At 37.5% G+C, this 22,697-nt stretch overlaps 1 protein-coding gene across 6 annotated transcripts in view; it reads right to left on the bottom strand.

The window, feature by feature from the left end:
- mad1l1 (mitotic arrest deficient 1 like 1) overlaps positions 1 to 22,697 on the bottom strand; it is a 233,256-nt gene that overhangs the window by 166,434 nt on the left and 44,125 nt on the right. For all 6 annotated transcript variants that reach the window (XM_062026584.1, XM_062026581.1, XM_062026582.1 and 3 more), the window contains 8 exons: positions 21,487 to 21,626; positions 21,282 to 21,422; positions 16,092 to 16,271; positions 14,313 to 14,437; positions 14,171 to 14,252; positions 13,964 to 14,094; positions 12,049 to 12,163; positions 5,922 to 5,983 (listed from right to left, as the gene is read on the bottom strand). In XM_062026584.1, coding sequence (XP_061882568.1) covers positions 5,922 to 5,983; positions 12,049 to 12,163; positions 13,964 to 14,094; positions 14,171 to 14,252; positions 14,313 to 14,437; positions 16,092 to 16,271; positions 21,282 to 21,422; positions 21,487 to 21,615 — 965 coding nt within the window. In that variant the 5' untranslated portion in view covers positions 21,616 to 21,626. The remainder of the gene's footprint in view (positions 1 to 5,921; positions 5,984 to 12,048; positions 12,164 to 13,963; positions 14,095 to 14,170; positions 14,253 to 14,312; positions 14,438 to 16,091; positions 16,272 to 21,281; positions 21,423 to 21,486; positions 21,627 to 22,697) is intronic.

Genomic DNA, 22,697 nt, shown 5'->3' with positions numbered 1-22,697 from the left:
AATAAATATTGACTGTTGTTACCCAAAGTATATTAAGTGGGATTTTTCAGAGAAACAAATATATACAGTAACACAAAAACAACCTGTCTCTGTGATCACTATAGGTGTATAAATAATAATATAGTGTTAAATAAAATCAGTCCCTTGGGCACTAAACTGAAAATAATACAGCTCTCCAAAAAGTGCACTTCTGCTGCTATTTGACATAACTGTTTGTTATGATGCTTTGACATTTTTGCACTTTATTTCTTTATTGAAAGAAAATTCTATGAAGAGAAAAGTTCTTTGCAAATGTGGTTACAATGCTAAAAAATGAAAAGTTAAAGCTAAAAAAAGAAATACACTTTATTGAGTTAACATTATTTCTTTATAGGGGGAAAAAATGTTATGAGCTAAAAAATATAACAACTACACTACCCATCATGCAACGGGAGTTACGAGCATGCGCGGTAGCCCCGAAAAGTGTTGCATGTTGCCACGCTGTGAAAGTAAACGTCAAGAACTCAGCCAACACGCCTCGTCTGCATTATTTATAATTAGACAACACATCTACAGTGTGATTTTGTTTTGTTTACAAGGAAAGAAAAACAAAAGTTAAAAAAGGGAGATGTGTTGTATATATATGTATCTGCTGCGGTTGTTTTAAGAACGTTGCGACAGCTGCCGTAAAGGAGGTGCGTTGCTAGCCTGGTTGCTATGTTTCCGGTTGGTGGTAAAAGTGTTCGTCATGTGTTTTACCCTGCTAAAATCTCTCAGTAAAGTTATTCGATGGATTATAGCTTTGGTTTTGAACTTTATTACACCTTGGAGCGCTTTTTCCCGTCCATTGTTTTCCTGCTTTCGCTATCTGCGCCTAATGACTGAGCTACGTGACGTCAATTCTTGTGATGTCCCACGGAGCATTTCTGGTCGGGACGGGATTCCAGGGATTCGAATAAAGAATCAACTCTTTTCCTTTACTATAGTGGTCTCGATAACGGGTACCGGTTCTCAAAAAGGGATTCGAGTCCGAGGATTCGGTTCTTTTCTTATCAAACAACCGGGAAAACCGGTTTCGAGTATCATCCCTATCCCCGGGTGCATGTCCTTGGAGGTGGGAGAAAGCCGGAGTACCCGAAGGGAACCCACACAGTCACGAGAACATGCGTACTCCACACAGAAAAATCCCTCAGGACTACTCAGGACCTTCATATTGTGAGGCACATGCACTAACCCCTGCTCCACCGTGCAGCGATTAAATCGATAGCAATAAAAAATAACATGGTTTTCTTCTTCGTCGGAAGATAGCGATGTCGCGAAGCAAGGTTGGTTGCATGAACAAATATCTGCCTTTTTTTATTTATAAGTGTTTGATTTATATAGGCTAGTGAGGTAAAGTTTTGTACCTGACAAGTTTCGGCTATCTTGCTTCTGCAGCCTTCATCAGAGGTGTCACGTGATGTTAGCGTGACGTCATCTGTGACGTGTTATATGCAGTGTTTCCCACACATTCATTTATTTGTGAAGGCCCGCCCCGAAAGAATTAAGGCCGCCACAAAAAAATTAATTTATTGATTTTTTTTCCCTCTCCAGCTTCTCAGGCAAATCATACAGTTGATGTAGATGCCCATATCGGCTGTTCAAATTTACTTTACAAAAGAGAAGTGTAGGATCAAGATTTTTGGAGCTCTTTGTTCAGTGGATCAGATGTTTGATGAAGCTTTGTGTCTATCTACCACCACTACTGTTTTCTGTTTATTTGTTACTGACTGTGGCAGGACACCTCTGCCTCTGTTTCACTTGATGTTGCTGGTAAATAATATGGTTGTAGTAGTAGGCTAAAGTTAAATTATTTAGTATGCACTAATTATAAGGGGCAAAGCTTTAAGAGAAATTTTAGCTTTTATATTTTTATAAGATATATTTTTTGTAAGAACCAGAATTAATAAATATATTTCAGTGAATAACTTATTGTTCAAATATGTATATAAATATATACATAAAGTGTTGTAATTATATTGTAAAATGGATGGATGGATGGATGGATGGATGGATGGATGGATGGACGTTTAAAACAAAACTGTTATTATTAATTAGTAAGTATACATTTTTTGAGCCTTTTTACAGAAAATCATATCATTGTAGTAGATTATGCAAATTACTCGATGATGTCATGGTGACCACGCCCATAGCCACGCCCCCACCGCCACAGGTATCTTGGCAGTTTATGGGAAACACTAATATGGATTGTTCCATCCCACCTGAAGTGGTGGAATGGCGGTGTCCCCTGGTGTGCACCGGGAGTAGGGAGGGACACCAGGGGACACCGCCATCCCACCACTTCAGGTGGGATGGAACAATCCATATAACACGTCACAGATGACGTCACGCTAACATCACGTGTAGGGATGATGCTCGAAACCGTTTTTCCAGTTGTTCGATAAGAAAACAACCGAGTCCTCGGACTCGAATCCCTTTTTGAGAACCGGTACCCGTTATCGAGACCACTATAGTAAAGAAAAAGAGTTGGTTCTTTATTCGAATCCCAAGGGAACGAATCCCGTCCCGACAAGAAATGCCCCGTGGGACATCACAAGAAATGACGTCACGTAGCTCAGTCATTTGGCGCAGATGGGGAAAGCAGGAAAAAAATGGACCGGAAAAAGCGCTCCAAGGCATGGCTTCATTTCACCAAAAAAAACGAGGAAGCGGCAATATGCAATTATTGCCAGGCTTCGCTCTCGTGTAAGGGGGGGAAGCACAACAAGCGTGCCGTGTCTTCGACACGTGTTGAAGCAGCGGCAGAGACGACAAAGAACGCCCCTCTTCTTCTGCCAGCTGCCCAAGTCCCAGCTACAGTGGCGGTGACGCCGGTGAGTAACAAACGTTAACTGTTGCCGGTTAATTTCCATATCTGCTCACTTGTAGTAACGTTACCTCTTATGTCAACCAGGACTGCAGTAATGTTAGCTAGACTAACGTTACCTAAGCATAGTCAGGGGTGAGCCTTTTTGTATGTGTCTGAAAACGTTAACGTTATCTTGTAGCCCACACCACGACAGAGTTTGCAAGTCTGTCTAATAAAACTATTGCTTTCTTTATTTCTTTAGTTTATTTGGAACATGAACACACTCACAGTATAATACATCACAGTTTCATATCATTTCACTTTACAGGAGTAGGAAGAAGTAAAGCTTCTTTAATCCTACCCTTTCCCACTTCATAGCGTTTACAAATATATACATCATTTACTGACCTTTTTATAATAAAATGTCTGTGAATTAGTATGTACAACAGTATTGTAATATGTAATTAATTAATTCAGTCATTATTAATATACTGAGATGAAGAATATCTTATTTTTAATAAGGTTGAAAGTATTTCTCATAATTCTTCTTCTTTGTACTTTGTAAGCACTATTCATTTGAACAACCTCTTAAACTGGATCATATCAGTACAATGTTTAACTTCTTTACTTAATCCATTCCATCATTTAATTTCACATCATTTTAGCTGTTTGCAATTTTACCAAATCATCGAACTTTAATATTTTTGACTCAATAAATAAAGTGTTTGTATGTTCTCTATATCCAACATTATGTATCAGTTTAATTAATTTTTTTTGTAACACGGTTAACGAATGTAGCGCACATTTGTAGTTATTTCCCCACATTTCTGCACAATAACTCAGATATGGTAATACTATAGTAGCGAGCAGTAGAGAATGTGAAGTGATTTGTTAAACCAAATATTGTGTGTTTTTTCCCATATACAACAACCTATCTGGACTCGATAAGGGAATCAATAAGGAATCGGTTCGATAAGAGGATTCGATAATAGGCTCAAACTCGATAATTTCTTATCAAACATCATCCCTAATCACATGAGACCTCTGATGAAGGCTGCAGAAGCAAGATAGCCGAAACTTGTCAGGTACAAAACTTTACCTTACTAGCCTATATAAATCAACCACTTATAAATAAATAAAGCCAGATATTTACATTTAATATGTAAACTCCCTGCCCAGCTACTTGGCCCGCAGACCATAGTTTGGACACCCTGATGTAGACAAAGTAAATTGATCTATTATTAAGTTAAGTTAAGTTAAAGTACCCAATGATTGTCACACACACACTAGGTGTGGTGAAATTTGTCCTCTGCATTTGACCCATCCCCTTGTTTACCCCCTGGGAGGTGAGGGGAGCAGTGGGCAGCAGCGGTGGCTGCACCCGGGAATCATTTTTGGTGATTTAACCCCCAATTCCAACCCTTGATGCTGAGTGCCAAGCAGGGAGGTAATGGGTCCCATTATATCTTTGGTATGACTCGGCCGGTGTTTGAACTCACATGTGGCACATTGAGACAATAATATGTTGATTGACAGTCTAAAAGTAACATGTCTTCCTTCACTTGTTATTTTTTCAGTTTTTAGTATAAAATATATAAATCGCTAATCGAATCGCAATTAGGTTTATTCTCAAAATTGTGCAGCCCTAATTCTGATTACAGATTATAAGTGTGAAAAAGCACAGAAGTGACAGGCTGCTCACGATCATAAATCCTCTGTTTAACGGGAGCTCTGTGTTGTTTTAGAAATAACATTAAATTACCAATAAACTATGGACTGGTCACCAATCAATCACAGGATAATTGGGATTGTTCCATGGAGTGGTTTCACATCCCACACCACCTTTATTAAAGTCTGCCACGTGACTCGCTACATTAACTCATATCATTCGCTCCAGCAAAACAAAAAACTTAAAAGCAAAGATCTGTCATCATGAGAGTGAAACAAAGTCGTCTTTGGAGCCAATCAAACGCCGGGCGAAAGCAAAATATAAGACACGCGCGGAGTTTAGTTGATTAGTCGTATAAATGCGCAAGTCAATTAAAAGTTAACATTGTGTACCTTTGCATTCTTGGCACAGGCCCACATGATAGGACAGACAAATCAGCTTTACAACACCCGCTGGTTGTGTTCCCATTTAGCATTCTACTTGCATCACTGTCACACTTGATCACAGAGAATCTAGTGTGTAAGCTAGTGTGTGTGTGTGTGTTTCGAGGGCGGCCATGGTGTTTATAATGTGTCAGATCGGCTCGGCCGCTCAAAAGGAAACATGCAATCATTCTCTCATTACCTGTTTGGACTGAAAGCATGAAGACAAACACGGGAAGGTATTTTACACGCATGCACACTTTTTTTTCCCCGCACACAAACACACACGTGTGTAAACCATCCAGTCCATGGAGCACTAGTCGGTTTTATTTTAAAAAACCACAGCTCCACCTACAGGTCTCTTACTCTACTGCACGCATTTGGTTACAGTAAATACACTGGAAAAAACGGAAATCTAAGTAAGATTAAATATCTCAAATAAGGGTGATATTTGCTTATTTTCTGTCTGATAAGATAATTCTTCTCACTAAGCAGATTTTATGTTAGAGTGTTTTACTTGTTTTAAGGGTTTTGGTCCTAAATTATCTCAGTAAGATAATACAGCTTGTTGCTGAGATTTTATGAATAAAACATGCTTTAAACTAGAATATCAACTGTTGCATAGCTGTGTCATCAACACTCACAAGTACAAAACTACTTTTTTAAAGTAATAATTTCTTATTTCAAGCATGAAAACAAAAAATCATAATTTTGACACAATTGTGTCTCATATTAAAACAGATGACAGCCAAATGGACTTTGCTGTTTTATTTTCAATGAAACAATACGTACTCATATACTAGTACAGTTATTAGTGAGAAAATACCTATTTTAAAGGTTTTTTTGGGTTCATTGAGGTGAGCTAATTTTACTTGTTTTGGAAAGTCTTGACAAGCCTAATTTTGCTTTGTTCAAATAAAATACCCCTAATTTTTGTATTTTTTTTCTTGTTTTTGAACACTGACTTTTTCGTCTTTGAAGGATTTAAAAATACATCACTGACCTGATGTTGAGTCCGGTAGACTGACCAAGGTTTTCCCACGCTCTGATCTTTTCTGTCAACCTCTGTGGGGGTGAAGAAACATCAAGTTAAAAATACCTGCTTCATTAGCAGCCATTGGACAACAAAAGTGAGGTCGGAGCAATATAAGGACCTATCTAAAGTGTAATTTTAACACCAATAAGAGAAAAATAATAGGGATGTAACCAATGTTCCCTCTAATTTTTCATGTGCTTGAGCAAACGCACAAACTCCCTGAACATTCAGTGGAGCACATGTGAGCAACATCAGACGTGCACACTGTGACCAGACCAGCGTCACACCTGTCCCAAACCTGACTAAATATCAATTTAAATGTTTTATTAAAATAATTTTATGATATAAGTGATTTTGCCCCCTTACAATGACAATAACAAAAAAACATGTTTTTCATGACCTATGTGCTAGTATTGTATGTCTGGCTGCGGGTCCTGCCTTTAAAAGAAATGTTACCCCTTTCAGAGATTACATTTAGTTCCTGTAACTTTCTGTCTGTAAAATACATATTTTTATTAGCATTTATGAAATCTAGTGACAATATTTCATGAATAATATCCTTAGATTAACATTCTTAATAAATGGCAGTAAAATAAGCACACATCTGATTGTGGAGTGAGAGTGTTACAACCTGGCATTTACACATGGTGTGGCGTTGGGGTTGTCCAACTTTTTGTGTGGCCATAAACGCAGCACTGGCTAAGTGCCATGAGTGCGTGTGTTGGTGCAGGTGAGACAGAGCGAGCGGCTTCTGTTGAAACGACGCATGACAAAGTTGGTTTAAGCCTGGTTTGTATGGCAGAAAATTACCAGTTTTTATAGATACAAGTTTTTTTTACTCATGTTTTTGGTGTGGTTACAAACAGTTTTGCTCAATAAAGTGATTGATGGAATTCCTTTCCGTAAAGTGTCTCGACAGACGATAATTGAACTGTGTTGACAATGATTGTTTTATTCATTGGGGCCACTCTTGTTGTCACCTGTCACTCACAGAGTTGCATTGCAAAATCATACAGAATAAATTGTAATGTGTTTATTTTGTTTAAAGTTCAGATGGGATTTTTGATTTCCTGCGCGGCATTAATTTGCAGTGCGCTGAGGACGCGTGAGCGGTGCGCAATTGCGCAGGCGCGCACCTTAGAGGGAACGTTGGATGTAACTGTATTGTAGATACCACGGTATTGTGGTTTTAAAACACTTACAATAATGCGGAGACGTGTGACAATATCAAATGAAAACTTGGTGAGTGTAGTTTTATTTCACATGGGTTCTTCTATAGTCATTCCGAACAACATATGTAAGTTTTACAATATCTAAAACAGTTCTTACTTACTAAACCGTCCCATGGCTGATGTCCGTTGGAGTGTTTACAAGCATATTTGTACGTGCTATCGTGATGTAATCAAGGTAGCGTCATTAGCATTTGCTAATATGCTAGCACGTTTACGAGCATCTGTGTTAGTATTATTAACTTTCAATGGCATTCTTTTTGTATTGTTTCAGTTTCACAAATACCTCGGCAAATTCCCCAAGACGCCACCGTGGAGTTATTGAGTCTGTTTAGCTAATTGGAGCGTTAGCTACCACAGCTAGTGGGTCCATGACGATGACTTCTGTTTAGTTTGATCAGCTGTTTTGCTGCTGTGTCACAGAAACCGCTTGGAAACAAATAGGTATGTAAATAAACATTTTCAAAATCTTTCGATGTTTATAACTCCTTTCACAACGTGTATATCTGCGGCTTATAGTCCGGTGCGGCTAATATATGGAAAAAATACTGTTTTCTTCTAAGGTTTCGTGGGTGTGGCTTATATACCAGTGCATTCTATTGTCCGGAAAATACTGTACTTGATAAACCATCACCCGGAGAATACGTTAGAAGCCATCGAAGCTTAACATCAATTTGTGAGGTATTTACATTATCAAAATTAGTCGGTTAACTTTTCTGACAATCAGCATTTTCTGGACTGATACTTAAAAAAAATAATGTTTAAATTGTCATTTTTAACACACTCAAATGTAAGTTTAAAAATATATATATATATTTGCTTAAAACAGTGGCTGTTCCAGCACTATTTTTTGCACCTAAAAATACATGTTTGTAGTAATAAATACGATTAGAATATTTGAGCATTATGTTTGTGTTCAATTACAGGACGTGTGTTTATCCTAAACATTCCTACCACTTTATTTTACACACTTTGGCATTTTTACCAAGCCATTTTTTGACAATACCACAGTAATTTCGTACCGTCGCCCTAATACCGTGACAATAACATACCGTGAGATACTGATATCGTTATATAACAACAACAAAAAACTACACATTTTTTACTTTCAATGCAATGGTTTATTTTATCTAGTTTTATTTACATGTGTGAATTCATCAACATTATAAATTGATTTTAGTTTTTGTAATGTATTTATGAAATATTTTTACATTGATTTGGTTATTTAATTGTATTTTTTGTTGTACAGTCAATTTATATTACAATTTGCATAGCTTGCTTTTGTTCAATTTTAATTAGGGTGTTTTTACTTCTAATAGAATACAATACAATACAATACAATACAATACCGATGTTAGAGCCTTCAGTGTGGGCCGATACGATACCGGCGGCAATAGTACATGTTAACAGTATATTATACCGTAGTGTGGAATGTTAAAAAAATGTTTGATCAAGTAAAATTAGTCAAACAGAGAACAATGGTAGGTATGAAAAACACTAACCTATTTTTTTTTATTAACCGTCTGGAATGCACTTATACTGTCTTTAAGTTGAATTGGAATGGTAAATGTGTCTCGGTGACACATAATAGCTACAACGGCGTGGCGCAGTTGGGAGAGTGGCCGTGCCAGCAACCTGAGGGTTCCTGGTTCAATCCCCACCTTCTACCAACCTCGTCACGTCCGTTGTGTCCTTGAGCAAGACACTTCACCCTTGCTCCTGATGGGTCGTGGTTAGGGCCTTGCATGGCAGCTCCCGCCATCAGTGTGTGAATGTGTGTGTGAATGGGTGAATGTGGAAATAGTGTCAAAGCGCTTTGAGTACCTTGAAGGTAGAAAAGCGCTATATAAGTATAACCCATTTACCATTTAATTCTTTAAGGTAAGTTCAAGAAGCAGTAAGTTGAAATATGTGGACATGTTTGTTACTGGATATTTTCTAATACCTGCCTTGTAGACTTTGTATGTGTAAGTAAGATGCAACTATAATTATTTTATCATGAAAAATTAATAGAAGTATTACAGACTACACGGAAAGATATATATATATGTTATAGACATAATATAATATATCTGTATATATAATATACTGTACACATATTATGTATATCTTCGTATATATCCGTATATATGTTATATCGCTATATTTAGTCTATTTATACCTGCATTGTCCTTTCCATCCTTACACTTTCCATCATTGTAACTGAGCTACTGTGTTGAACAATTTATCTTGTGGATCATTAAAGTTTGTCTAAGTCTAATGTCTAAGTCTAAGACAAATACTGTGGATAATCAAACTCATCATACATTTATACTGGACACAAAAAGCATATATTAGATCTGAAGATGGCTTTTCTGATGCAATAAATTTAAAGAGAAGTGTGCGAAAAGGATGCATTCTATCCCTGTTTAATATCTACATTGAACAAATCTTTAAAAGCATTGAAAATCTGAGAGGTGATTCTAAAGGCGGCCAAACTGTCAACAACCTGAGATACGCAGATGACACTGCACTTGCTGAAAATGAAAACAATCTGCAAAACCTATTGCATATCATCAACAATGCGGGACAAATATATGGAATGAAAATAAAATGCAAAAGATCCCAAGACCATGCATATTACAAAGAAGAACATCGAAATGGCCACAATTCATATAAAACTAGATGGTGAAAACATTGAACAAATTGATGAATTTAAGTATTTAAGACAGCCCATATCAATGGAGGGATCATGGGAGAAAGAAATTAAATGTAGACTAGCCATAGCCAAAAGGGTATTCAGTAATATGTACTTTTAACTTTTAAAGAAAACAGTGAAGATTCAGAATACTAAAGTGCTACTTTATTAAATTGATCTGAAACCTGGACAATAACTAAATCAATTGCAAAAAGACTGCAATCAATTGGGATATTGTGTTTACATAGAATATTAAAAGTATCCTGGAAAGAAAGAAAAACCAATGAAGAAGTACTAATAACGGCAAACCAACAGAGAACGCTCTAAATCAACATTATGGATTGGAAAAACATGTTCCTTGGGCACACAATCAGACATAATCTGTTTCAAACTCAACTCCTAGTGAGGAAAATAGAAGGGAAAAGCAGAGGAGGAAGACCAAGATAACATCACAACATGGAACATTAAATGCAGTGTTTCCCATAAACTGCCAAGATACCTGTGGCGGTGGGGGCGTGGCTACGGGCGTGGCTACAGGCGTGGTCACCATGACATAATCAAGTAATTTGCATAATTTACTACAATGATTTGATTTTCTCTAAAAAGGCTCAAAAAATGTATACTTACTAATTAATAATAACAGTTTTGTTTTAAACGTCCATCCATCCATCCATCCATTTTACAATATAATTACAACACTTTATGTACATATTTATATACAGATTTGAGCAATAAGTTATTCACTGAAATATATTTATTAATTGTAGTTCTTACAAAAAATATATCTTATAAAATATAAAAGCTAAAATGTCTCAAAGTTCTGCCCCTTTAATTAGTGCATACTAAATAATTTAACTTTAGCCTACTACTACAACCATATTATTTACCAGCAACATAAAGTGAAACAGAGGCAGAGGTGTCCTGCCACAGTCAGTAACAAATAAACAGAAAACAGTAGTGGTGGTAGATAGACACAGAGCTTCATCAAACATCTGATCCACTGAACAAAGAGCTCCAAAAATCTTGAACTTTAGACTGCCATCAGTTTTACTCCCTACACTTAACCATGTGTTTCCTACTGCCTGCAAACTTTGCACCCTTTGTTATATACACATGTTGTGTTTCTAATATAAATACATTTAATAAAGTCAAATACAAATAAGGCAACAAGAGAAGTATCCTACACTTCTCTTTTGTAAAGTAAATCTGAACAGCCGATATGGGCATCTACATCAACTATATGATTTGCCTGAGAGGCTGGAGAGGACAACCAAAAAAAAAAAAAAAAAAAAAAAAATTGTATATATATATATATATATATATATATATATATATATATATATATATTTTTTTTTTTTTTTTTTTTTTGTATTTGTGGCGGACGTAATTCTTTCGTGGCGGGCCGCCACAAATAAATTAATGTGTGGGAAACACTGAAATTTGATTAGGACTGTAACATAACAGCTAAAAACTGGTGATACGGGCGAACCATGACATTCAACTTTCTGCGAGAAGATGGAACTAGATGAAGATGATAATTATGAATTATTTAATACTTGTTAATATTGACAAATGTAATGTTTTACACTGCAATATTGTTTAATTAAGGACACATATTACGTATGTCTTTCTTGGGTGCTATTGTATGCTTAGCTGTTGAGTAGCTGCTAGCTTTGATTAGCCTATAGCCTACCATGTTTACCTTTTGTAAATGACTTGACTAAAATAGAACAAAATAATCACATTTGTGTGCCAATCGAAGGACCTTTAGATGTTAAATGGCTGTCCAGCTTCAGAAATTTTAAGTGCAGGTCTTTATCATTCCATACTTGTTTTTTTTTGCTAATATCGGACCGATAGTTGTCGGATCGAGACAATCGTAATTCTAATCATGCTATCAATTACCATTAAAATGTAATATCTCCCATCATAAAAAATTAAGCCAAAACAAAAGTGCCTTAAGAGATCATTTCTGTTGTGACATGGCGCTATATAAAGAAATTTGAAGTGGAAAAAACAGAAGTAGGCAGGTAATGACTTAAAATTGCCATGCAAATATTTGACATAACATTTAAAGTTGTTATACTTTAAACAAAACTGGAATGTTATAAACACAAACTGCATTATAATAACATTCATGATTTCCACAATGACTTGAAGAAAGCATTTTTTGTGTGAAAAACCGTACCTCCTTCTCCAGTTCCATGTTGACCAGATCTTCTTTGGCCTTGGCCGTGCGCTCCAGTTTCCTCTTCAGGCCCTCCACTTCCTCCTTCAGCAAGCTGCAGTTCTCTCGGTTGTCCCTGCATTAAAGACGCAGTGAGGAGACGCTGCTAATCGTCACAGGACCCGTAGATAATAAGCATGGCCCACACGTCACTGACCATTCATCAGTTTCAGTCAGGACGTGTCCATGCACTAAATTAGTCTGATTTCTCAAATAGTTCGGTTTTAAATAAGCCTCCTACAGCCCATGGAAACACATTGATCCGATCGTGTTCGGTTTTTGAAAAGTCGGACTAACACACGAGGATTTTGCGATTAGAAACCAAACCTTTCGAGGGGGACCCTTCGTTTTGCGCATGCACCAGTCTCAAGAAGCGGCATACAACCCAGAAGAAGATACCATTCAATAAATCAAAAATTTAAAGAACAGAACATTTTGAAGTGCATCGATGGTAGAAAAGAAGAAAGAGTATTTTAAGAAGGTAGTTAAGGAAATGTAAAATGCCGGCTTAATTCAAACACCCGAACAAAATATAAATGCGATGAAATAGAATAAAGCAGGTATATTAAAGGCGAATAATAAAGTGTGGGGGGAGATGTTGTCAGTGCTGCCTGCAGGAGCAAAGGTCACCGCCTCTGTCCATGGTGCTTAGGACAGAGCACCATCAGACGGGGGCGTGGCAGTGCTGACAGCGAGACACAGCTGGCAGGTGATTAGATTTCACAGGTGGTACGTGTTAATCTAATCATCTGTTGTCTTTAACAGTAAGCGGCCGGGAGCAGAGAGGGAGAGAGGATACGGACGCGACTGAAAGGTCGCGTTCTGCTGGAGAAAACTTTTGTTAAAAACCGATGTTTATTAAAACCTTGTTAAAACCTGCACGCTTGGCTCCTGTGCCGTGTCTGACAGTGGAGCTGCTAGGAGACAACTTCCACATAAAGCGTACGCCAAACTCTTCACGCTGCATTTGTGCACTCTAAATTGATTAACAATAACTCTGTATTCCACACAACTGGCAAGATAATCCAGAACATTGCAACCTTCATCTGAAACAGTATCGACCGTGGCACGAACGGTCTTTTCTTCTCCTTCCATCAATCTATAGCGCTTTATTAATTAACTTCGAGACTTTCAAAGTTTTGTTTCAATGATTCTTCGTCCAAAAATTCCTTCGAAAAAACTCTTGCCGGTCTTTCTTTGCTTCGGACCTGCATCCGCCCAGATACATTCTTGGTTGTAGAGTCATGTTCGTAGCACAATCTAAATGGTAAATGGTAAATGGGTTATACTTGTATAGCGCTTTTCTACCTTCAAGGTACTCAAAGCGCTTTGTCACTATTTCCACATTCACACACTGATGGCGGGAGCTGCCATGCAAGGTGCTAACCACGACCCATCAGGAGCAAGGGTGAAGTGTCTTGCTCAAGGACACAACAGACTGGACTAGGTTGGTAGAAGCTGGGGATCGAACCAGGAACCCTCAGGTTGCTGGCACGGCCACTCTCCCAACAGCGCCACCCCTCCCATTTCTTGACGGTGTCTGCTCTTTAACATCAGCATAGCCATCAGAGACGTAATATTTGTGCCAATATTACAGCGGACATCAGTTAAAACAAGTTGTAACGATCAGCAAATGGCCAGTGTGACGTCATAGGTCAACCGGAAAAGCAATTCATTTGTCCGTGCTTAAATTAAATATGCGCCCCCCAGTGTACGGGAGGCACATGTCGTATGAACAATAGTCACATTGGAGAGAGTGCATGGATACTTGGACTTCACACATCGGTGTGAAAATACAAAAAAACTAACTATTTTAGATATCAGACTAATTTATTGCATGGAAACGTAGTGACTGTGACAATTCTACATTTCTGACCTGAGAAAAAGGTTCTCCCCTCTGAGCCTCTTGACCTCCTTTTCCAGATCTGGGACCCTGGTGGCCTCGGACTTGATGGTCCTGACGATGGCAGCATCCTGCTCCTGGAGGGCCAGGCGTCTCTCCAGCTCCTGGTGGGGGACAAAAAGGAAGACCACCCGGGCGGTTGCGTTTTTTCTCCTTTGTCCACGTGCGCTTTTGCTGTACCTTGATCTTCATGACGTGCTCTGAGCAGGTGGACTGGGCCGCTTGGAGACTTTGACACAGCTGAGACATTTCCTGGTACTTCCTGATTGAAGAGGACATGTCAGTCATGTTTTGTAAGATTATTTTGTGCCCGAATAGTTACCTGCGTTGTAAATCCAGCTGCTCCTGTACTTCTTGCTTTTCTAACTTCTTGTTAGAAAGGATGGAGTCCTGGTTCTGAAGCTTTTGTTTCAGGTCTCTGATCTCATCCTTCAAACAGATGATGGTCTGGAGACACAACACAGAACTTAAGAGAGAGGTAAGAGAGAGTTTTTGTCTTGATTTTTTTTCCCTATCGACCAAAGAAAGCAAACGTCTGATTATCTAATGCCTTATACTTATAAGATTGTCTTGTAGTCTAAGGTGTGTTAACACTGAATTTGTCCAAGACAACTGGCCCAAAACTGGGTCGGGCCGATCAAAACTCTGTTTCAGTCAGTCTCTCTGGTAACCGAGCAACGCAGGAAGTGATCGCTGATCAGTGGGAGCGACTAACAGCCAATCAAGTAACAGCATCAAATACAAAGTTCGGTTGCGCCATCTTCTTTGCATGGAGTGAGAAGAGAAAGCAAAAATCAAGAAATTGTGGTTACAAGAGGAAAAGTCACCTGGACAGTATAGCAGTTTTTGGATATTTTAAAAAAGACCGTAGTCAGACCAATGTGGTCTGTAAATGATGCAAGGCGCTTGTCCCCACCAAGACCGCTAACACAACACCACCGTAGCGTGCACACCCTTTAGAGCACAGCTGTAACTTCCTGGCACTAAACCTGCAGAAAATAGTTCTCAGGGCTATCTAAGTTTACATTTTCACACTTTGCACTATTTTCTTACACTTTATGAAGCATTTCTTACATATTCCTTATTTTTGCACCTTCATCTTACGAGCTTATTGTTAAATGTTCAATGTAATTTTACAATTTTGTTTACATTGTTTGAGTATTTTCCATGCTTGTGTGGACATTTCCTTTTCTTTCTGCCTTGATAACTGAGGGGATTATAATCAGAGGAAGGTTACATTAAACAAAAAAGTTTACATTTAATCCATTTTTCTCCTGGTCCTTATTTTTGATAGATCATAAAAAATATCAATAACTATTGATATCAACTGTTATAGAACACTTTTATCGTGATACAGTTTTCAGCAAGATCGACCAGCCCTAACCGATACTGACACTTGCTGACTTGAAACATCATGATCACTGAATAATTTTGTGAATGTGCCTCTAGTTAGTGATTATGATGATGAGAACATGGGCAATATATGTTATGCAAATAACAATAGTTCCATAACTAAATTCAATTTAAAACAATATAATAGTATGATCCCTTTTCAGTTATACAACACAGTACTTTGACAAAAAAAGTGGCTATTTTAAAATAACTAAAAAAGTAACATTAACAAAAAAATATTGTCTTTGAAATGTAAACAAAACCACTAAAATAACAAACATACAATGCAAATGTTTGTGAAAAATGACATTTGCACTATGCTGCAGTTGCAAAGAACTGTGAGGAAAATAGAGTAATTTGCTGGATGTATAAAAGAGAAACTAAAACAAATGTATCGACCCCACCAGGCTAGTATCGATCCGATACCAACATCAACCGTGTTATCGATTCTATCTATATTTAGATTGATACGTTCACCGCCCTTTTAGATAACATTTGTTCACGCAAGATTTTGGGCTTGGAGGACTAGTCTGGCTCTGTGGTGGGACAGAATCATCATGTGTTGATATTATTGTAGCACAACACACACAAAGATCAAAACTGCCTGATTGTATTTATCTTTATGTGTAGAGTCTGTAACAGATTCAAAATATGTTAAGATTTAGAACATCTGTATGCGTGTATCAGCCTTAGGTGTGTGTGTGTGTACCTGGTTGGAGGCGCTGAGTCGGGCATCTCGCTCCTCCACTTTTTTGCCGAGGCTCTCAAGGTTCTTACTGAGCTCTCGGTTGGCCTCCACTCGCTCTGAGAGGTTCCTGAGGGCCTCCTTCTCCCGCTCCTCCAACTTCTTGGTACGCGCTGACATGTCGCTGTTCTTTCCCTCCAACAGCTGGACAAGGCACAAGCCAGACGCGAAACCGAGCTTTAGAAACGTAACTATCAAACGATCCCGAGTCCCGATAGTCCTGATAATCTCGCCCTCCTTCAATTGCCCTGTCCTGGTGCCAGCAGGGTCTCCCGTTATAAATTTTTTTTTTTTTTAATTATTTTCTGAGATCACAAAAGTGACAATTAGGCCGTAACAATTCCAGGTCAGCTGTCAAAGATATGCAAGGATTTCCCACACATTAATTTATTTGTACTGATCCACCACTACTAAATTTGTCCTGATACTGCAGTGTTTCCCACACATTCATTTATTTGTGGCGGCCCGCCACGAAAGAAATACGTCCGCCACAAATAAAAAAAATTAAAATAATTTTATTTTTTTTATTTTTTTTGTCCTGTCCAGCTTCTCAGGCAAATCATATAGTTGATGTAGATGCCCATATAGGCTGTTCAGATTTACTTTACAAAAGAGAAGTGTAGGATACTTCTCTTGTTGCCTTATTTGTATTTGACCACTACTGTTTTCTGTTTATTTGTTACTGACTGTGGCAGGACACCTCTGCCTCTGTTTCACTTTATGTTGCTGGTAAATAATATGGTTGTAGTAGTAGGCTAAAGTTAAATTATTTAGTATGCACTAATTAAAGGGGCAGAGCTTTAAGAGACATTTTAGCTTTTATATTTTATAAGATATATTTATTTAAGAACCACAATTAATAAATATATTTCAGTGAATAACTTATTGTTCAAATCTGTATATAAATATGTACATAAAGTGTTGTAATTATATTGTAAAATGGATGGATGGATGGATGGACGTTTAAAACAAAACTGTTATTATTAATTAGTAAGTATACATTTTTTGAGCCTTTTTAGAGAAAATCATATCATCGTAGTAAATTATGCAAATTACTCGATGATGTCATGGTGACCATGCCCATAGCCACGCTCCCACCGCCACAGGTATCTTGGCAGTTTATGGGAAACACTGTACTGTCCTTAAATTTGTACATAAAATTTGGTTATCACTCAATCATTTAATAATGACTCGTCTGATTGGCTCGTCCTTACACTAGATAGCTATTAAGAGGCGTTTGTGTAAGGAAGCCATTGCTTGGTTACTTCCTAGTAACTAAGCCTGGGCCGATAATCGATAAATCAATTGATCAAACAATAGATGAAAATGAACTCGATAAATTACCACGTCCATGAGTGTTTGTTTTCTTCATCTGTCGCTTTTAAACAGGATGCAAGAGGGTTCACTCTGTGCATCGTACCCAACACCTGAATATGTTTATTTAATAACAGGTAAGGCTGGACGATTATGGCAAAAATAATAATCAAGATTTTTTTTAATTGATATTATAATCAAGATTAATAACATGATTTTTCCATAATTTGAAAACTTGAGTATTTATTGTATCACCAAAACTCAATGTTATAGTTGGGGAAAAAAATGTATATAAATTAGTAATGAACAAACCACAACAAGTAAAATAATAATAATAATAATAATAATAGTAATAGTAATAACAATACATTTAAATAACAATAACAATATAAAAAACAATAGTTTTAGTTTTTCCGTTTTATTTGTTTTTAATTACGTTTACCTTTTACACTTATTTTACCACAATAGAGTGTGTGCTTTTTGTGCAAAATAAAATGTTTGTTAATTAAACACAAAAATCCCCACATTTATCGGTATAATACATCTTTAGCTTAATTTGAAGTCAAAATATCGTTGACAATAATATTGGTTATACACAATAATCTGTGGGAACCAAATATATCATCCAGCAAAATGTGTTATTGGCCCAGGCCGAGCAAGTGTCGTGTGACCAAAAGGTACATCTGGCGTTCGCTTGAGGGGTAAACATTCAATATGGCCACCGATATTCAGCAGCAGCTGTGCAAATGTCAAGAGTACTATGAAGGTTTAGTGGCCAGTATAAAAGCTAGACGACATCAAAAAAGCCACATAAGATGGAATCATGTCGTGGATCCATCAGGGCTGGCGATAAAACGCTATCAATGAAAAATGTGTTCAATAAAAGGTTCTATTTTTTTTTTTCTTCTTCTTCGTCGGAATAAACCGAAAGTTTCTAAGCAAGGTTGGTTGCATGAACAAAGGCACTCATATTTCATATATATATATATATATATATATATATATATATATATATATATATATATATATATATATATATATATATATATATATATATATATATATATATATATATTTATATATATAAAATATAACTGGAAATCAATGTAAAATCATCACTTGCAAAGTCTGTCCAGCAGATGGCAGCACTGAATTGGCAGGTGGCAGCATTAGCCACTGTTTTGAGATATCGGCAGGTAGAGCGCAAAACTGCCATTTTCTTTGTCAGTTTTCAGCAACATTTATTTACTGATGTTGTGCATTTTTAGAGGGAGACATGATGGAGGGATGTGAACTCTACTTGAAAAGGTCAGAAGAAGAACGTCGACATCAGCGCTCTTCTTCCCTGCGCGGCTGTCTCTTTGACTTGCATCTTGTCAACCCCAAGAGTATCCCGTTTATTTTGGTGTCCTGTCCTCACTTCTCCCCACTCGGCCCTCATCTCTCCTTCACTTTACTTTTGTTCTTTTTTTCCCTTTGCACATCAGTCTCACTCAACTACCTTCCGCCATCATGCGGCGTCCTCGCAAGGGCTCGATTGATTATCAGCCCCGATACTTGGCATTTTGACATTTATCGGTCCTTTTTTGTTTTTTACAACTACAATCAGAAGATACAATATATACACATATGATAAAAGTATTTAGTAATTAAAATAAATTAATAATGATTGATGTAGATTGCGCTACAAACGTGGCGCTACTACCAAGACTGTATTGGGGCGGATGGAGGTCCGAAGCAAAGAAAGACCAGCAGGTGAGTTTTTTCGAGGGAAGTAGTGTGGAACTGCGAACTATCAAGCTGGTCGCTATTTATTGCTACCACGCAAATTTACGATAGCTAACATTAGCATTTTGATGTGAGCATCGAAAGTTTCTTAGTACCGTATTTTTCGGACTATAAGTCGCTCTGGAGTATAAGTCGCACAGGCCGAAAATGCATAATAAAGAAGGAAAAAAACATATATAAATCGCACTGGAGTATAAGTCGCATTTTTTGGGGACATTTATTTGATAAAACCCAACACAAAGAATAGACATTTGAAAGGCAATTTCAAATAAATAAAGAATAGTGAACAACAGGCTGAATAAGTGTACTTTATATGAGGCATAAATAACCAACTGAGAACGTGCCTGGTATGTTAACGTAACATATTATGGTAAGAGTCATTCAAATAACTATAACATATAGAACATGCTATACATTTACCAAACAATCTGTCACTCCTAATCGCTAAATCCCATGAAATCTTATACGTCTAGTCTCTTACGTGAATGAGCTAAATAATATTATTTGATATTTTACGGTAATGTGTTAATAATTTCACACATAAGTCGCTCCTGAGTACAAGTCGCACCCCCGGGCCAAACTATGAAAAAAAACTGCGACTTATAGTCCGAAAAACACGGTAGTTTAGCACAAACACAGCCAAAGCAGCATTGGCCGAACATCCCTCGTCATCTTTGAGCTCATGCCAGCGAGTGAAAGCCGGGCCAATGTTGATCCTGACTGTGCTGGACAAAACTTTTCGTTTCTTTGGTTGTTTTGGAGCTTCTACCATGATAGCAGTAATTGTACGCAGGCGTTCTTCTTCTTCTTCTTCTTTTAGTTTTCTTGCGGCACGTAGGCGTTCGCATCGACTTCCGTCTTTTTAACGAATGGGGAAAGAGGGAGTGACGTATGCCGTAAAGCAAGTCAGAATATTTGTAGTTTTCTGTGTGGTAGGATTCCAGTCATACAGACCCCCTCAGGCCATGACGGATGTGTCATTTTTTTGTCAACTTTGCAGCCGAACACCTCAGACTTGCAGCGTGGGTTCATTTAAGGAGCGCCACAAGCTTCATGTTCCATGATTCAATCAATTAACAGATCAGTAGGTACGAGAAGGTAAGAAAAGTTGCTTTTGCATAATATTGTGAAACAAAACACCAAATAATATGTCTTATCTTATACACACACCATAATAATACTGGTATGTTGAAGCACAGTACAACCCATCAAGCGGTGCGGCTTCATAGCTTACCAAAGTCGTACTAAAACATTTTGATTGATTTTTGAGAACCGTGTGTAATGTTCTATATTTTCAATGCAACATATACAATTTTGGTGTTGTTTACTTGGGTCATATTGCAGTCTATACGTAACTCTTAAGTGTGACTGCCATCTACTGGTCACACTTATCATTACACCATGTACCAAAAAAAAAAGATTTTTGAGAAAATTAAAGGATTTTAAGTGTGCCTTAAAGTCCGAAAAAATACGAAAATAATTATGGCATAGCATAAATTAATTTCCGTACTTAAATGAAAATAACAGACCAAAGGAAATGTTACAGACCACATCCTGGCACTAGACCTGCAAATACTTGTTCTTCTCAGGTTGCTCTAAGTTTGCATTTTAACACTTTGCACTATTTTGTTACACTTAAAGATAGCTGAGGGGATTATAATCAGAGGTATAAACTCTGTGGAAGACAAGAATACGGAACGCCACTTGTACTTCCGGTTGAAAGGACCAAAAAGAAGATTACCGTGGACATTCACCCACTAGCACCTGCGTTGAGCAAACTCGTTCAACAGATGGCGCCTTAGCACAAACAATAACACACCATTTCAGTGTCTTTGCATGTGTTTTATGAAAACCATTTGCTTTATGGCCGCCAGCGAAGAAAAATACATAAATTATCCGCAGGGATAAGTCGCAGGGTCATAAAAAATATCAATAATTATCGATATCGACCGATATAAAAAACGTATATCATGATACAGTTTTCAGCCATATCGCCCAGCCCTACTTATTTGTATCCTCCCGTCCAGACAAAAGTGCGTAGGTCAGGTCTACCTTCAGGTTGCATGCCGAGTCATTGGCGCTCTTCTCCAGCTCGACCCGAACGCGCTTGTGGCTCAGCTCCATCTGTTTCTTCTCCTGGTCCAGTTGCAGGTAGCGGCTGTAGGACTGGACCTTCTCCGCTGCTTCTAACCACTGCGCAGGGAATAAATGTCAGGCCGAGATGCTTCCATCGTTACGACACGCAAACGTAACATACATCCATGTTGCGCTTGTACTGGCTCTGCAAAGTGCTGCCGCTGGTCGATGATGAAGTTGCAGGGCAGCCGATGAAGGAGTTGAAGGACTTTAAGGTGGAAAACACTGTTGTGTTCTCTTCAGAATCCATTTTCAGGCTCTCTGGAAGCACATAGTATATGTCACTGATGTATACTAGTAAAATTAGCTGTTTGGATCAGGGGTGTCCACTTTGATACATTTTGTACATTAAAGATACTAAAACCACCACAACATAGTAGGGCTGCGAATCTTTGGGTGTCCCACGATTCGATTCAATATCGATTATTGGGGTCACGATTCGATTATAAATCTATTTTTTCGATTCAACGCAATTCTCGATTTAAAAACGATATTTTTCCGATTCAAAACGATTCTCTATTCATTCAATACATAGGATTTCAGCAGGATCTACCCCAGTCTGCTGACATGCAAGCAGAGTAGTAGATTTTTGTAAAAAGCTTTTATAATTGTAAAGGACAATGTTTTATCAACTGATTGCAATAATGTAAATTTGTTTTAAATATTAAATGAACCAAAAATATGACTTATTTTATCTCTGTGAAAATATTGGACACAGTGTGTTGTCAAGCTTATGAGATACGATGCAAGTGTAAGCCACTGTGACACTATTGTTCTTTTTTTGTTCTTTTTTTTTTTTTTTTATAAATGTCTAATGATAATGTCAATGAGGGATTTTTAATCACTGCTATGTTGAAATTGTAACTAATATTGATACTGTTGTTGATAATATTCATTTTTGTTTCACTACTTTTGGATTGTTCTGTGTCGTGTTTGTGTCTCCTCTCAACTGCTCTGTTTATTGCTCTTCTGAGTGTTGCTGGGTCGGGTTTGGTTTTGGAATTGGATTGCATTGTTATGGTATTGCTGTGTATTGTTTTGTTGGATTGATTAAAAAATTAAAAAATAAAATCGATTTTTGAAAAATGAGAATCGATACTGAATCGTACAACGTGAGAATGGCGATTTGAATTTGAATCGATTTTTTCCCACACCCCTACAACATAGGTCAATCAATATCTGAACTATCTGAACATGTTAGCTTTGTGTTATCGCTAACAAAACATCTTCCAAGTAATTTTTTTCTTTTTAAGCATTTTTAAAGATAAAAATGGCTAAATGAACTAAAAATGCCAATACTACAGACCAAAACAATCAGACAGCGCTGTTCAG

This window comes from Entelurus aequoreus, linkage group LG18 (genome assembly GCF_033978785.1).
Source record: "Entelurus aequoreus isolate RoL-2023_Sb linkage group LG18, RoL_Eaeq_v1.1, whole genome shotgun sequence".
NCBI classification, from domain to species: domain Eukaryota; kingdom Metazoa; phylum Chordata; class Actinopteri; order Syngnathiformes; family Syngnathidae; genus Entelurus; species Entelurus aequoreus.
Note: the sequence above shows the minus strand (reverse complement) of the source record. Positions and strands in the feature narration are given on the sequence as shown.